The sequence below is a fragment of the Copadichromis virginalis genome, linkage group LG5, assembly GCF_057382275.1.
Source record: "Copadichromis virginalis isolate Kocher_CV1m ecotype Utaka linkage group LG5, C_Virginalis_male_GT1.1, whole genome shotgun sequence".
Lineage (NCBI taxonomy): Eukaryota > Metazoa > Chordata > Actinopteri > Cichliformes > Cichlidae > Copadichromis > Copadichromis virginalis.
The window spans coordinates 23,052,822-23,067,423 of record NC_140622.1 but is presented as its reverse complement, the minus strand read 5'-3'; the positions used below and the strand labels follow the sequence as shown (position 1 = coordinate 23,067,423).

General features: G+C 39.5%; 1 protein-coding gene and 1 long non-coding RNA gene across 4 annotated transcripts in view; one reads left to right on the top strand and one right to left on the bottom strand.

The window, feature by feature from the left end:
* Positions 1 to 13,992, bottom strand: part of LOC146709720 (inter-alpha-trypsin inhibitor heavy chain H3-like) — a 31,922-nt gene extending 17,930 nt beyond the window's left edge. For 2 of the 3 annotated variants that reach the window (XM_085456797.1, XM_085456798.1), the window contains exons 1-15: positions 13,879 to 13,992; positions 13,096 to 13,256; positions 12,864 to 12,968; positions 12,396 to 12,558; positions 12,189 to 12,299; positions 8,603 to 8,731; positions 8,364 to 8,480; positions 6,901 to 7,069; positions 6,694 to 6,804; positions 6,335 to 6,516; positions 6,046 to 6,225; positions 5,829 to 5,950; positions 4,194 to 4,426; positions 635 to 709; positions 228 to 278 (exon numbers count right to left, since the gene is read on the bottom strand). In XM_085456797.1, the coding sequence (XP_085312923.1) occupies positions 228 to 278; positions 635 to 709; positions 4,194 to 4,426; positions 5,829 to 5,950; positions 6,046 to 6,225; positions 6,335 to 6,516; positions 6,694 to 6,804; positions 6,901 to 7,069; positions 8,364 to 8,480; positions 8,603 to 8,731; positions 12,189 to 12,299; positions 12,396 to 12,558; positions 12,864 to 12,968; positions 13,096 to 13,256; positions 13,879 to 13,950 (1,981 nt within the window). In that variant the 5' untranslated portion in view covers positions 13,951 to 13,992. The remainder of the gene's footprint in view (positions 1 to 227; positions 279 to 634; positions 710 to 4,193; positions 4,427 to 5,828; positions 5,951 to 6,045; positions 6,226 to 6,334; positions 6,517 to 6,693; positions 6,805 to 6,900; positions 7,070 to 8,363; positions 8,481 to 8,602; positions 8,732 to 12,188; positions 12,300 to 12,395; positions 12,559 to 12,863; positions 12,969 to 13,095; positions 13,257 to 13,878) is intronic. The other variant, XM_085456799.1, reaches the window with a different exon arrangement.
* On the top strand, positions 9,050 to 9,723 carry LOC146709721 (uncharacterized). The gene is made up of 2 exons (XR_014920475.1): positions 9,050 to 9,214; positions 9,312 to 9,723. It is a non-coding gene; the product is annotated as an uncharacterized LOC146709721 (long non-coding RNA).
* Positions 13,993 to 14,602: the final 610 nt, after the last annotated feature.

Below are 14,602 nucleotides of genomic sequence, written 5' to 3'. Positions count from 1 at the left end.
AGAAATCTGTTAAAAGCTAGTTTTAAAAATGACTGAATTAACTGAACTTCTCAGAGAAGTCATAATTTTCAAGAACTAAACTTATTTTTCTGTTCAGGAATGTGAGTTAATTATGTTACCTTGGCATTAAAAAAATGTTTTGGTAGTTACAATTCTGTTAATTTAGAGCAGCCGTTACATAAACCTTGCATTGGGTGATGGTCTAATAAATTTGTTTAGCACTGTACCTGATAAACTGTATCCTCCATAGCCTCCAATGGATTGTTTGCCCATCACATCTGTGATTAGAAACAAACAGTAACATTTAGGAATCTGTTATTTTCTTTAAAAAATGTTTTAGGGTACGGTACAGTTGCCAATCTATGTCTGTGTAGGTTCGCAGTCATCCAGATCATGATAATCTAAGGAGACTGGAAGGAAAAGTTACTGGACTTCTTTAAGTTTCTTGAAGACATTTCATCTGAGTAACGTCTTCAGTTCTAAAATCAAATGGTGGATAGTCCCAGATAGTTAAACCCTATCGAGGTCGCTTAAGAGGACTATGTATCATGTGACTCATCACACAAGTGTGAAAAAGGCATGGGTCATTATCACTAGAGGTTTAGGGTGAAACCATTGTGGCATCTAACCTCACCTGACGCAAGATGTGAGTGATGGTTGAGTTGCCTGGAAACGGGTCTCCATGCTGGATTGTCGTGAATAACCCCTCCTGTTCAAAGATAGTTGTTGACAGTGAACATAAATGGCTGCTTTCATTCCTCTTTCAGATTATCTATTGTCTTCTCCTTCCAAAATGTGAACATTGGTATCCTCGACAGAGTGACCTTTGACCTATAGATCCAGATGTACAGCCAAGTCTTTTCCTGTCAAGGTGGTTCTTCTGTGTTGTGCATTTTTTAGAGTGGGTGTTGAGATTCTCCAATGTTGAGGTCAGTGTTTGTGTTCTACCCATTATTCCTAGTGCTCTAGACTGGATAACCATTTATATAGAGCTTACTTACAGCAGTCTATAGCTGTGTCCCAAAACATCGGCTGCATCCTTCGGAGGCCGCATTTGAAGGCCGATTACGTCACAGCCAGGCAACGAAGGCTGTCCCAATTCGTCGACTCCTTCAAATGCGGCCGACAAATGCGTCCTTCATTTCCCCGAATTTGAAGGATGGGTCGGGTGTGTCCTTTGTGGCCCACCATATCCCAGAATTCATAGCACGGCCCAGCCAAATTTCAGCTGCCAACAATGGCGGCCGCTACTGAGTTTTAAAATTAGTCTTATTAATCTTTCTGGGTCACAAAATAAACTTTTAACATATTTTCAGGCGAGAAAGTAGCTGTGTAAACATCAAATATCTGCTCGGTTTATCAAGACATCACATATTTGCAAAAGTGTGCCGACGTTTTCAGAGACGTCTGTTACCCACCCGCTCGATAGCAAGCCGGGGGGGTTCAATGGTCACTCCAGCCGGCGAGAGCAGCGGACTCCCGACTTCATCGTTTTCAGACCCCCCCTCTTTCGCTACTCAGGTTAAACATGATATATAAGTCACTCTGATGACTTAAAAATGTAATTTTTTACCCTTTTTCTGTGTTTTATTTGTTCCGGAGTAAATCGGTTTGGCTGAGATCAAAGTTATTAGATTAAATAAAACTTTCTTAATAATTAACTTTATTAATTCCTCCGGAATTTTCACAGAGCTGAATAAACGTCAAACAGAAAACTGATTAAACAGAAGTGTGAGACAGGCGAGAATTTACGCCAGTGTCCTGTTATATTTTAGATAGCAAGGAGCAGACGGACGAGTTTATTAAACTCCACCGAAACAGCGGTAATGCAAATCTGAAGGCTAGACCGTCCCATTTCACAGCCTCGCACTTCCGGCCTTCTCGGTCTTCGAAGGACCCGGCCCACGTAGACCGCGAAGGCCGGGTCCCCCGAAGGATGCAGCTGACATTTTGGGACACAGCTTGTAAGTGTCACAGAAATGGCTTATGTATAAAGAAGTTTAATAGATGGTTCCAGCAGTTAAAATGTTCTTGCTTGTACGTTTCTGTGGTCAATATTGTAGTTTTGTTACACCGCTATTATCGCGAGGTTTGGGCGTGATAGTATAGGCTGTGAGCCCACGTTTAATAATCACGCTAAGGAGTCCAGCGAGCTATCTGCAAAGGCCGGGTTAGTCTACCAGCTGTACAAGGTATTTGTCATTTGCCATAACTGTATTGTAATATTGTGAAAATTTGTAATGTATGGTGTTCTAATTATTTTATGTTTTAATTTAGAATGCACAAGACTGTAAAGGTATTCTTTTAGGACCTCCAAAGTGGCAGGTGGCCACGGGGTAATTTTTGTTGTTAAAGCACAAGTGTTACTTTTGATAGACTGAAGCGCTTAAAGCCTTTGTGTTTTATGTTTGTAGTTTTCACGGCGTTCAATAAATGCAGCGAAGCGCCCGTCTTGAAGAAGCTGTGCCTGTGTTGTCATTTCGGAGTTACACAGCTTATGTTAGTCATGTGTTGTGGGGCGTGGTCTGCGGTGCTGGACGCACCTGCACAGCATCCATAATCACACCTGCTGTGTTAAAACACAGTGAATTGGGGTTTGGGGCTGAGTTGTAAGCTGCGTTGAATGTGGTGTGATGTGCAATATAGATGGCTCTGAACGACAATCTCTGGACCCGCTGTATCACACTGTTAGGGTGCCTGGGTCGTCGACCCAGTGTTTTGTGTTTTTGGTTCTTTGATTTTGTTTATTTCATTATATTATGGGTTATAGGTTTATTCTTAGTTCAGGTTTTCTGTGTGGGTTTTGTTAGAGTTTTAGTGTTCTGGTTTTCTGTCTGTTATCCATAGTTGCTGTCTCCCCGGGTCAAGTCTGCATCTCTGTGTTATGTTTCCTGTTTTACTTTGAAAGTACTTGTCTCATGTTAATGTCTCTGGTTTTGCTGCCTTTGTCTCGTTAGGCCTGATTTGCCCCAGCTGTGTTTCCCTCCTGTTTCCCATTCCCTGATTGCTACCTCTGTGTATTTAAGCCCTGTGTTTCTCTTTGTCTGTGTCGTGATCTACCCTCATCTTGCTGTGTGTTCTGTTTGCGTAAACCTATTTTGTATTCTCAGTTTTGTTATCCTTTTAAGTTCAGCATTAAAGCTGTGTTTTGTAGTTTACGTTTGTCTCCGGAGTCTGCACTTTGGGTCCTTTCCTGCCTGCACACAGCCATTTCATAACACACACCATATCATGTTTTCTAACAGTACCTAGTTTATTAGTTAGTATAGGTTTACTTATATAGTGTATTTATAGTTATTAAGTTAGTACAACCTCAAGCAGTAATTACATCATATTAAAGCAGCTGCAGTATGTGTGGCCCGGATGCACTGTCTACATTGGCTGTCTCTCACCCTTTTTCAACCCTCTTTCAGTAAATATTCTCAGTTGTGGTTATTATGTGTGAGTTTTGATGTTTGAAGTTTAGAACTTTTAGTTTCTTTTCTTAATTTTTGTAATCATAGTGATGCCTCTGTTCCCGGTCTGCACTGGTTAGTATCTATCAATAGTGGTCCAAGGAAGGAACAGTGGTGAACCAGCGATGGGGCCATGGGCGGCCTAGGATCACTGAGAAATATGGGGAACAAAGACTGGCATGTGTGGTTCGATTTAACAGATGAGCTACTGTGGCTCAAAGTTCATCCTAGCTCTGATAGAAAGGTATTACAATACTCAGTGGATGGCAGTTTGATGCGCATTGGGTTTTTCCTTAACTTGACAATGACGTTAGTCTACTCACCCAGGCGACTACTAGTTAATCAGTTAATCCAACCCTGCCAACTGCATGTCCTTGGACTGTGGGAGGAACCTGGAGAGGACTAGGGCTGCCACAAACGATTATTTTGATAATCGACTAGTCACCAATTATTTTTTTGATTAGTCGACTAATCAGATCATACATCCATTGGACATAAAACGTACAGCTTATTGCACCAGCATGCATCTGCTCTTATATAACTATCATTAGCTTACAGCTTTAAGCGTTTAAGGTATGTGCTAAATAAAAATAAAGACAAGATGATAGTCAGGGCATGGCAGTTTGATGCATATGTTTTTTTTCCCCTTAACTTGACAATGACATTAGTCTGAGGGCTAAAAGTAGAGATTATGAGGCATTTCATTTATTTCAGTCTTTTTGTGTTTGTGATACTCACCAAATGAACCGCGACTACTAGGAGCCAAATATTGTCTTGAAAAGGAGTGATCTACACGGGGCTGCCATCTCTGTGGTGTTTCACCTTCCTTTGGTTTATGAAGCACATCTGTGTTCTCTCCTGGAGGCTTTGTGACCACCATAGATGTGAGAGGAGTCACAAAACTGTACTTCAGTGACAGCTCCAAAGCCTCCTTCTTTACTTTCTCTTTCTCCGGTCCCGATAACTGAAGCCTGTGCCACAAAATATTAAATAAATATGAACATTAAGAAAGAATTAAATGTGCACTTGATAACTTCTGCATGTCCTTGGCCCATCTTGAGTGTTTTTAAAGTACTGCTGTATAGGTGGAATTTTTAGAAAATGGAAAGATTAGATTAGATTTTGTGATTCTATCCATCCATCCATCCATTCGCTTCCGCTTATCCTTTTCAGGGTCGCGGGGGGCGCTGGAGCCTATCCCAGCTGTCATAGGGCGAGAGGCAGGGTACACCCTGGACAGGTCGCCAGTCTGTCGCAGGGCTAACACATAGGGACAGACAACCATTCGCACTCACATTCACTTGCACATTCACACCTAGTGGCAATTTGGATTATCCAATTAACCTATCCCCACAAGTTGCATGTCTTTGGGAGGAAGCCGGAGTACCCGGAGAGAACCCACGCAAACACGGGGAGAACATGCAAACTCCACACAGAAAGACCCCGGCCTGATGGTGGAATTGAACTCAGGACCTTCTTGCTGTGCGGCAACAGTGCTAACCATTTTGTGATTCTAATCATAAAAATTGATAAAACAATAATTTGTGTGTAATATTATCACACAAATGGTGACAACAGTGAGTTCATGTGCCACACTTCTTTTTAAAGCTGGTCCTCATTTCCAGATCAACGGAAAAATTTACTGATACATTCAATAGAATGTAAAATATAGGTTTTTAGGTCATCGGCTGCCTGCTAATATGAAACAAATTTTCAAGACAGGTTAGCCTCAAACAGAGCTATGCAATTTGAAATGTGTTTTGTTTCTGTAATGAATCATTTCAGTCATGACTTGTTTACTGAACTGTGTTTATGGTAGTTTTCATGATAGAATCTTTTACCATTAGCTACTTTCAGCCACTCCCTTATTCACAAGCTGGTCCACATTTTATGATCGGGCAGCTTTTTATCATCATCATCACCATCATCTTTATTTATAAAGTACTTTAAAAACAACCACAGGTGACAAAAAGTGCTGACATTAGAACTAAATAATACAATTAGATGAGGTATAAATAAAACCCAAATAAAAGAAGGAAAAAAGTAAAATAATTAATTAGTTAGTTAATAAATGGTTTAATTCAAAGAGAAACTAAGTCTCACTACAGTCAAAAGCCAGCTTTTTATGCAGCTTTTTATGCCAAATACCCCAAGGGATTTGTGACTCCTCTCAGAATCAAACCTGGGGTCTTTGCTCCTTAGAAACGTGTATAAAGCTGGTCAAAATAAGGAAATTACTGTAAATATGTTACCTCAGGGAAATTATTAAATAACTTTGGCCTTTTCTAAAAGCCCAACTTTATTGTACATTTGACCATTAAATAAACTGTTAGGAACAGTCAAATGAGGAAAGATGGCATATATCATACTCACTCTTTGTCTAGTAGCTGCTTAACTGTGAGGTACGCCCAAACCCTCTGGATACGGTCATCAGACACTGTTCCAGTGGATTCCACGGTTTTATTTGATTTAGAGAATATTATTCTTCTATTACTCTGTAACAATTCAAATGCAATGTAATGTCAGTATAGATACAGGGAAAACAGTTTAAGAAAATGACAACTGATGAGTCCTGCAAATCTATTTTTACCGAAATGGCCACAACTTGAGGGGTGAAGGTTTCAATATTGTTATCTGTGATCTCACCGGCCACCACAATCTCAGAACCATTATAATACTGGCTGAAGTTAGTCTGGGTTAGATTGGTCCCACCAACATAGATCATTGTCACGTCTGTTAATAGAGGTGTGGCCACCTCTTCATAGAAACCCTGTTGATATACAATGTGGACATTATACAAACTATTCTTGTTTTTTCTTTCAATCCTCTGCGATTTTTAAATCACATCATAAGAGTATTTACTGTATAAGGAAAATTACCTTCAGCTGTAAATCAGCATCAGAGTCTTCATATATCCGCCGTGCCACACCATTATTTTGCAGCGACATTTTCTCAAGGAACTTAAAATCAACATCAAAACCAAAACCAAGACAGTACAGTGGGAATTTGCCTGCAATAGCTTGTCTTACATTTGACTGAATATTCTCCAGGTTTGTCACCCCTGAAAAGATGCAAGATATACCCAGATAGAGTCAGAAATAACAGTCTCAATAATGCTAAAAAAAAACTTGATAAAAAAGCTTAAAACATATAACTAAATTAAATACAGTGTTTAATCTAATCCCCTATTTCTTGAAGTATTCTTGCACATTTATGTAAATGTGTGCTTTATTATAACCTGAGGTTGGGTCTCCATCTGTAAGAAGTATCAGAATAGATGCTGAACCTTCTCTGCTATGATCATTCAGCATACGTGCTCCTTGCAACACTGCTTCATTTATATTTGTGGCTGAAATTCAACAACAAACAAACAAAGTTTCAGGCCAGACATTTTTCTGTCAAGTGTTCATATTCCATAATATATATGTTTACTGCAACTCCTCACATCCTCTAGCTTGTATATTGCTTGCAAAGTTTTTGGCGCTTTCCAGGTTTTTGCTGTTGGCCTGAACGAGTTCTCGCTTCCAGTGCAAAATGTTGCCATCAAAAGTGATCAGACCAAAGTGATCATCTTCTGCCAGATCATTCAAAATGTGGATTAATGCAGTCCTAGTCTGGGCAAAAACATGTTACATTTTTAAAGTGATTTAAACATATTGCATGTTTTAGAATTATAGAGTGAAAAACCACCACAAAAGTGTTGATAAAAAGTTCTTTCCCTTTTCCTGATTTCATATTTTTTCCATATTTGTCACAGTTGCATGTTAAAGATCATTAATTTAATTTTAACATTAGACATAGATGACCCAAGTAAATGCAAAATGTAGTTTTTAAATGATCATGATTTAAATTTTAAAAAATTACCTGTACCTGTTTCCATGTGTAAAAGTAATTGCTAACAAATATCAACAAACAACACATCAAGCCCTAAACTAATGAATCTTGAGAACACCTGAGAGACAAAGTTACTGAGATATATCAGTCTGTAAAAGATTATCTGTTTGTGCGTTGAAGCTCAAGCATACTAAAATTATGCCGCACGACAGTGGTCCAAAACACACAAGGAAGTCCACCTCTGAATTACTGAAAACAGAAATATATGAGTAAAACAAATAAACAATTCATGTCAGGACTTAAATCCCTTTAGATGCTTTGGCATGGCCTTAAACTGACCGTTGTAAACCCTCAAGTGTGGCTGAAAGAATTCTGCAAAGAAGAATGGTCCACAGCAATGTTAAAGACTCAGTGCAAGTTATCTCAAAGACTTGATCGTCTTTATCAAATCGAATTTAATTACTGGAGTCCAAGATAACAAAACAAACTGGAAAAACGTGAACTAAGCAGGCAGGCCGAACACATGGCAAGAAAGGAGGGAGAATGTGACGCTGAACAGAGGGAAACACAGACACTAAATACAAGAGAGAAAAAGGACAAAGAGGAAACACCTGAGAAACACAGCTGGCAACTAATGAAGCAAACAAGACGGGAGAGAAGCAAAACAGAACATGACACATAACAACAGGAGACTATCAAAGTAAAACAGGAAGTACAGGGAAAACACACACACACAGGCAGATATCCAAAACCAGAAACACTAAGTAAACTCAGGAGCATAAGCATACTAAACTAAACTAAGAAATAAACGATTCAGAGAAGATTGAAAAACCTCAACCTCAAAACAGTAAAAACAAACCACTGGGTCAACGACACAGGTAACCTAACAGGCGATACTTTTGGAAAATGTTTTTTCCAAAATAAATAAATTCATCATCATTTAAAAACAGCATTTTGTATTTACTTGGGTTGTCAGTATCTAATACTAAAATCACATAAATCTAAAGCACGTTGGTGTGATAAAGATGCAAAAATCAGGGAGGAGGGCAAATATAGGCCCTTCAAAGAATTTACCTGGAGTATTTTTCTGCCACTCATTGAGCCACTCTGATCAATAACAAAGACGACATTTTTTGGCACTCGAGGAAGATCAGATGGAGCAAAGTGATGAACAAAGTATCTGTCAGATTTCTAAGGAGCAGTGAGAAGAAGGTTCGTTGGTCAAAAGATAATTTAAGGAGCAGAAAAATATAATATTAATTCAGCATTTCTTTTTCTCTTTGTGTGTACATTGATAATTGACCAGGTTTTACCTTGATGTGTCCTAGTCCATTGTCCCTGTTGACATCATAAATAATAACTAGATCTCCATTCATACCCTGATCACTACAGCTGTCACACATCTTCTGTTGGTCAACTGTTGGATAGAAATACACCCACGCCTGGAAACAGAATGAATTTAATTCTTTAGACTCATGAGAGACAGAGAGGTCAGTGATTTTAATTTCTGTTTACTTGATAAAAAAAAAAAACTGTGTCCTTTCCTTCCAAACCTTTGATTGCATTCATCTGAAAGGTGAGAATGTACAAGCTCAATTTCAAAATATTCTGCACAATGTGTAAGATCTTAATATAAACAAAACTTTCAGACAACTTACACTCCATATTAAAGAATAAAGGTCAGCAGCTTAAAATTCAGTTTTCTAACAAGTCTAATTATACTAAAAAATATTTAGGTCTGACTGGTCATAAAAAGTGTCATGGTCCGGGTGTGTGCCAGTGTGTCTCCCTCCGAGCCGGCGTCTCCACCCCTGGGAGGGGCCTCAGTGTTTTTGCTGATCGTTGACATCTGTGGGTAATTAGCCGGGGGACTCATAAGGCCAGCGTTCTCAATCTCTCTTCGCCAGATTCTCTGCTAAACATCAGTCAGTGCAGGCCACCACCATAATTTCCTTACGTGTTTTTTTGTGAATCACCTTTGCTTCACTGTATGTTTGTTTTTTGTGCGCCTCCCTTTTTCAGCTACACCTAACTGTTAAACCCCTGGCGAAGAGCTTCTACTTGGATGCTGGACCTTCTGGCAGTCCCTCAGGCTACCACCAAAACTACCTACCTGCCTCTCTGCCTCCACGCCAGGAGTTTTTGGATTTACACACCCGGATTACTCCCCCTCTATGTTATCTCCGACCTCCGTTGGCAAGTACACAGTACGAAGGAGGATTTTGAGCCAAACAACATATTCATATGCCTCCTTATCTATGTTTTGAACATTTGCATTCTGTTACAGTGACCCCGACCTTTTCCTGGACCTTTTGTGACTTGCTTTCCAGTCCAATCCCCGGACCCGGACCAGATCATTATTTAGTTAACGTCTACGCTCACCTTTTGTTTATGAATATTTTGTGTGCACATTAAACATTATTCTTAAAATATATTTACGAGCTGTTCGGCGTCTTGCGTTTGAGTCCTGTCACTCGTCTGAAACGGTCCCGGCCGTAACAAAAAGAGAAGCGGGGAATTTCAGCAGTAAAGATGGTCTCACCACTTTCTCAAAGACTGTCTAGGAAACTAGACAGTTATAATATGATATATTAAAAGATTCAGAATATAGAGAGATATGTTTTTACTCAAGGACCAAATGTTTGAATCAATATTTTATCATTGTCCATTCAGTTGGCACCACATCTAAAATAGACGAGACTTTGTAGTAGCAATCCCTGCATGAGCTCAGGAACACTTGAGAAAACCATTGTCAGCTAATATGGTTTGTTGTTGTATACACAAATAAAAAAAAAATCAACAAGATTGTGAAACACTTATTTCTTATTTAATTTCTTATTTGAATTTCTTATTTCGTATTGAATGTGGACTGACGTGATAAGAAATGCAACTGCCATGTACACATGACATGGTTAACTTGTGTATTTGTACATTTCTGTGTAGCTTCCACCATTTAATCCTTGCCTCTTCCTTCCCTCGCTTCCTCTTCCTGATTTTCAAAGGCATCCTACAACCTATCATCCTATCCTGATAGTCAGTGTTGGGACTAACGCGTTATTAAGTAACGCGTTACAGTAACTACGTTATTATTGTGGTAACGAGCACGGTAACTAGTTATTATGCCAAAATCAGGAACGCGTTACTCGTTACTGGGATTTAGATAGGGTCGTTACTCGTTACTTCGTGTGGTGGCTATCGCGGAGCTTCCAAAGATTCAGTAACATTAGCAAGTGGTGGAGGCCAGCAGGTGGATGAAGGAAAAGGGAGGCAGAAGGAAAAGAGACCCGAGGCGGCCGCCGGTCCAAGTAACTTCAGGTAAGAAGTTATGACCTGCAGTCTCTCTGGGTCAGATATGAACCAAGTTTAGGTGGAGTTTATTTTCGTTATTCTGACTTTTTCCGTACTGCGTGCTAGCTAGCATGACGGAGTTTCTATGCAGCTGGGTGGGTGCTATGAAGTTAATGATGTTGAACTTTATTTTGTTCATAAGTTATTAGAGTTGCCAACCGTCCCGCCTGGTATTCAGAGAAAATATTACGCGTTTCTTATTATTGAGGTGAAAAGGAACAGTTTGTCCCGTAATTCAGCTACAATGAAAAAGGCACAAAGCTGGAGTTATTCTGTGTCTTTGCTGCACAGCTGCCTCTTCTCCTCTCATTCTCCCACCTCCCTCTCCTGTTTCTACTTCAATCATGAAAACTGATCAATGATCAGCTGATCGGCTCTCTTGTTTGTTTATCGCTCACTTTGCACCGAAACAACAGCAGCACGTTTAAGCTTGATCAGCTGTTGTTAGAATTTATTTAATATTAATTTCTAGTATCAGCTGATGTTTGCTGGAGCCACAGTTCAAAAAAGCTGCTGGTCATGATGTCGGTTTGGTTATCTGGTGAGAGGGAAACATGAAGATGAAACCAGGAGATGTCCTTACTGGATCATCAGAGCTGTGATGGAGAAACAGGTTTACCTTTTAGGTGACATGAATGAGTTGAAGGGAAGTTATGAACTGTTTCTGAGAGACAAATAACCCCAGGATCCTTTTTTAGGTAGCTGACAGCTGGTAACTGTGCAGGTGCGGATCTAGCAAAGTGTTGCCAGGGGGGCATGTAGGGCATTAACAGGGAGAGGTGGGCACAAGGAAATACTTTTCTTTCTTATTATCATTTAAAATGTCTAGCTTTTAAAAAATAATTATCTGAATCTTACAACAAACGATTGATAGATTGATGCATATATACCATCAAAACAGTGTACATCACTGTCACAACAGTGTTTTCATTCAAAGGCTTTAAGATTTTTCCTATAATGGTGGGCCAGTCTCTAGTCAAAATACCCGGGCCAATTTTCTGTCCCAGTCCAGCCCTGTATGCAGCTCATCTGCAGTCTGGTGTTGCCTACATCTTCCTATTCAGAAGGCAGAATTTCAGAGTTCTGAGTACAATCGAAAGCACCACGACTGCAGTTTTTGTGTTGGATGTAAAAGGCGCACATGACTCTGTGACGTAGGCTAGAATCATGGCAACAGTCAACGACGGTCCAGGTGTGGGATTTCTCTCGTGGAAATATGCACATTATCTTTTCCTTTCTATTGGTAGGTGGCACAGTGCACTGTGGCAAGTAAGCAAGCTAGAAGACTGGCAACGTTATGGAAGAAACACATTAACAAGAGAATTCTGAGTAAAACCAAAGTTACTTTCCCTAGTAACTAGTTACTTTGAAAGTAACGAGTAACTTGAAGTAACTGAGTTACTTTTGAGAGAAGTAACTAGTAATGTAACTAAGTTACTATTTTAAAGTAACTTACCCAACACTGCTGATAGTATCTATTTTATTGTCTGTTGTGACAGGACTTAGGTTCACTTAATGCTTTACAAAACTGAGATTTCCAATATACGGTACCTCTTTATCTGTGTGTGTTTTAGTGATGGCATTAGCGAGGGCTTTGGTGCTCAGGCCTCCTTTCACATCGATGAAACTGAAGCCAGCTTCCTCTTGAATGTGCACGTCCACCTGGTATTAAGTACAGTAAATATAAGATCTAGTCATGGCTTACCTCAGCATTGTTCTCCTAAACAATCACCAAACAGATAGCAATAAGACAGTCACCTTGAAGTCACTGACAGGCTGCATGGGTCGAGCATGAATTTGCAGCTCGTACTTGCCACGTGTTCGTTTCATTAATTCCTCATATGTGAGTTCAAAAGTGACCTTTTTGTGAGCAGCCACAGTTACAGAGGTCTTAAATTCCTCCAGAGTCCTTCCTACAGAACTATAGCAGAAACAATAATCATTTCCTTAAATAGAATGTCACAGCAGGTTATTGCTAAAATGAGAACATTAAAAAAACAGAACAAAAAACCCCCAAAGTGGGAAGAGGGGACATCTTCCCACACCCTTGTTTCAAACACCCTGCCTGTGATGGGGGTATCCAGGAGATTTGTGGTGTGCTTTGGCTTTGTCCCAGTTGGTCCTGTTGGACTTTCACCCTTTGGCCCATGGATCCCCCCCAAAAAACTTGTTTTGCGTGACTGAGAATTGTTTTTTTTATGTCAAGTTATGACTGAACTCAAATACCTGACAAGTCCAGCACTTTCACCACGGGACACAGCTTCAGAGTACTGTTGCTGAGCTTGCTCCTTAGCTTTCACAACACCATCATAAACTTGGCCATCGATAAACCTGGAGGACCAAGAGAAGCCCTGGTGTAAATACACACTATTGAGTATCCTGTAATTTGTTTTTCAGTATAGAATTCTTTATTTGCAAATGTCTCTGGATGGTTACACATTATTTTAACTTCACACACATTCGAAATTTACTGATGAAGGCATTCTTGGGAATCCGAACATGGAATTCAATTTCCTTTGACTCGTTCATACGATTGGCCACACGGCTTGTGATGACAGTGGTGGCATAACGACTGGTCACTGTGGAGTTTATGTGAAAGCTGTAGATGTCCCAGTCATCCTGAGCAAACACAGGAGGCACATTTTTAAAAAAGTGGCTTAGGTGATCTTATTGGTTGACCAAAGGTCAGATGTAAAAACAGATGAAAAACAATGTGTTGGTGGATGACATCAGTAAAATCTAATTGGTTTAACTGCAGTAACACCCCATTCTTTTTATTTTTCCTCTAGTTTTAACTATTACATTCTTTCCCTAAAGAGTTGATTTCCCAGACCGACTGGGAAACAGAAGTTTCCAAAGTCAGAATAATATTACAATATTTAAGTTAAAAAAAGAATAGACAATAAATATTTACTTAATGGGACTTGGCATTTTTAACCTTAATTTAGAACTTACCAGTACCGTTATCAATAGCAAGCTTTAACTATTAAAGTTTGCTCAAATTTCCTTTTGACTTCGACCCAGAGCAAGAATAAAGTAAATATGCAAACAGAGATTGATCAAAATTCCTTCAATTCACAAGACATTATGCGATCTTACTGTATATTAGTTAGCTAAAGACTTTAACCTTTTATTTTTGCCTCCTCAACATCCGTAATGCAAACATGCACACACACACATTTTTTTAGATTTTGGATTCTTGAAGTGGTTCTGTGGCCCTTTTTAAGTATTATTATCTTACCTTGTTTGGCAGTGTGGAGGCCAAAGACAGCAGCAGTCCAAAGAGAGTGATTTGCACCACACTTCTCTCCATTATGCCTCCTACCAGAGTGCAATCAAGGCAGCTGAAACTGCCTTTTAAACTCAAACAAGGACAGCACTGCTGTGTAAATATTTTTAATATTTAAAGAGCAAACTCTACTTTCTGTCCTCTTCTGCCAGCAATAACAAACACCCCCACACACAAACCACTCCTCCAACAAAGTGATTTTCCTGCAGTTTTGTGAGCTTTAATGTTGACAGATCGGTGCACTTTACCAGGACTTTGTTACCACAACAATCTTTTCATTTGTGGTAAGCCACAGTGTTCTGATAAAGATACATGAAGACAATTTGACTTTGTAATTATTGGTGACACTGAAAGAATGCATTAAATTACATTTTCGATAAGACAAATCAGTGTTGTGCAACATAAAAATCAGTCAGTGGTCTCTGAAGGGCAGATTCAGCAGACATAAGCAAGCAGGTCATTGTGAGAGGAGAGACAAGGGTATAGTCAACAGTGCTGTCACTCCAAAAGAGACACCAAAATAGTTAATATATCTTTGTGTTTAGGAGTAATAATAGAAATCGACGATTTTTCATGTAAAACAAAGGGGGGACTAGGAAAAAAAAGTTTGGGAACCACTGCGTTAGATTACTAATTACTGAAAAAAGTAATGGCTTTCCCATCACTGGATATGGGG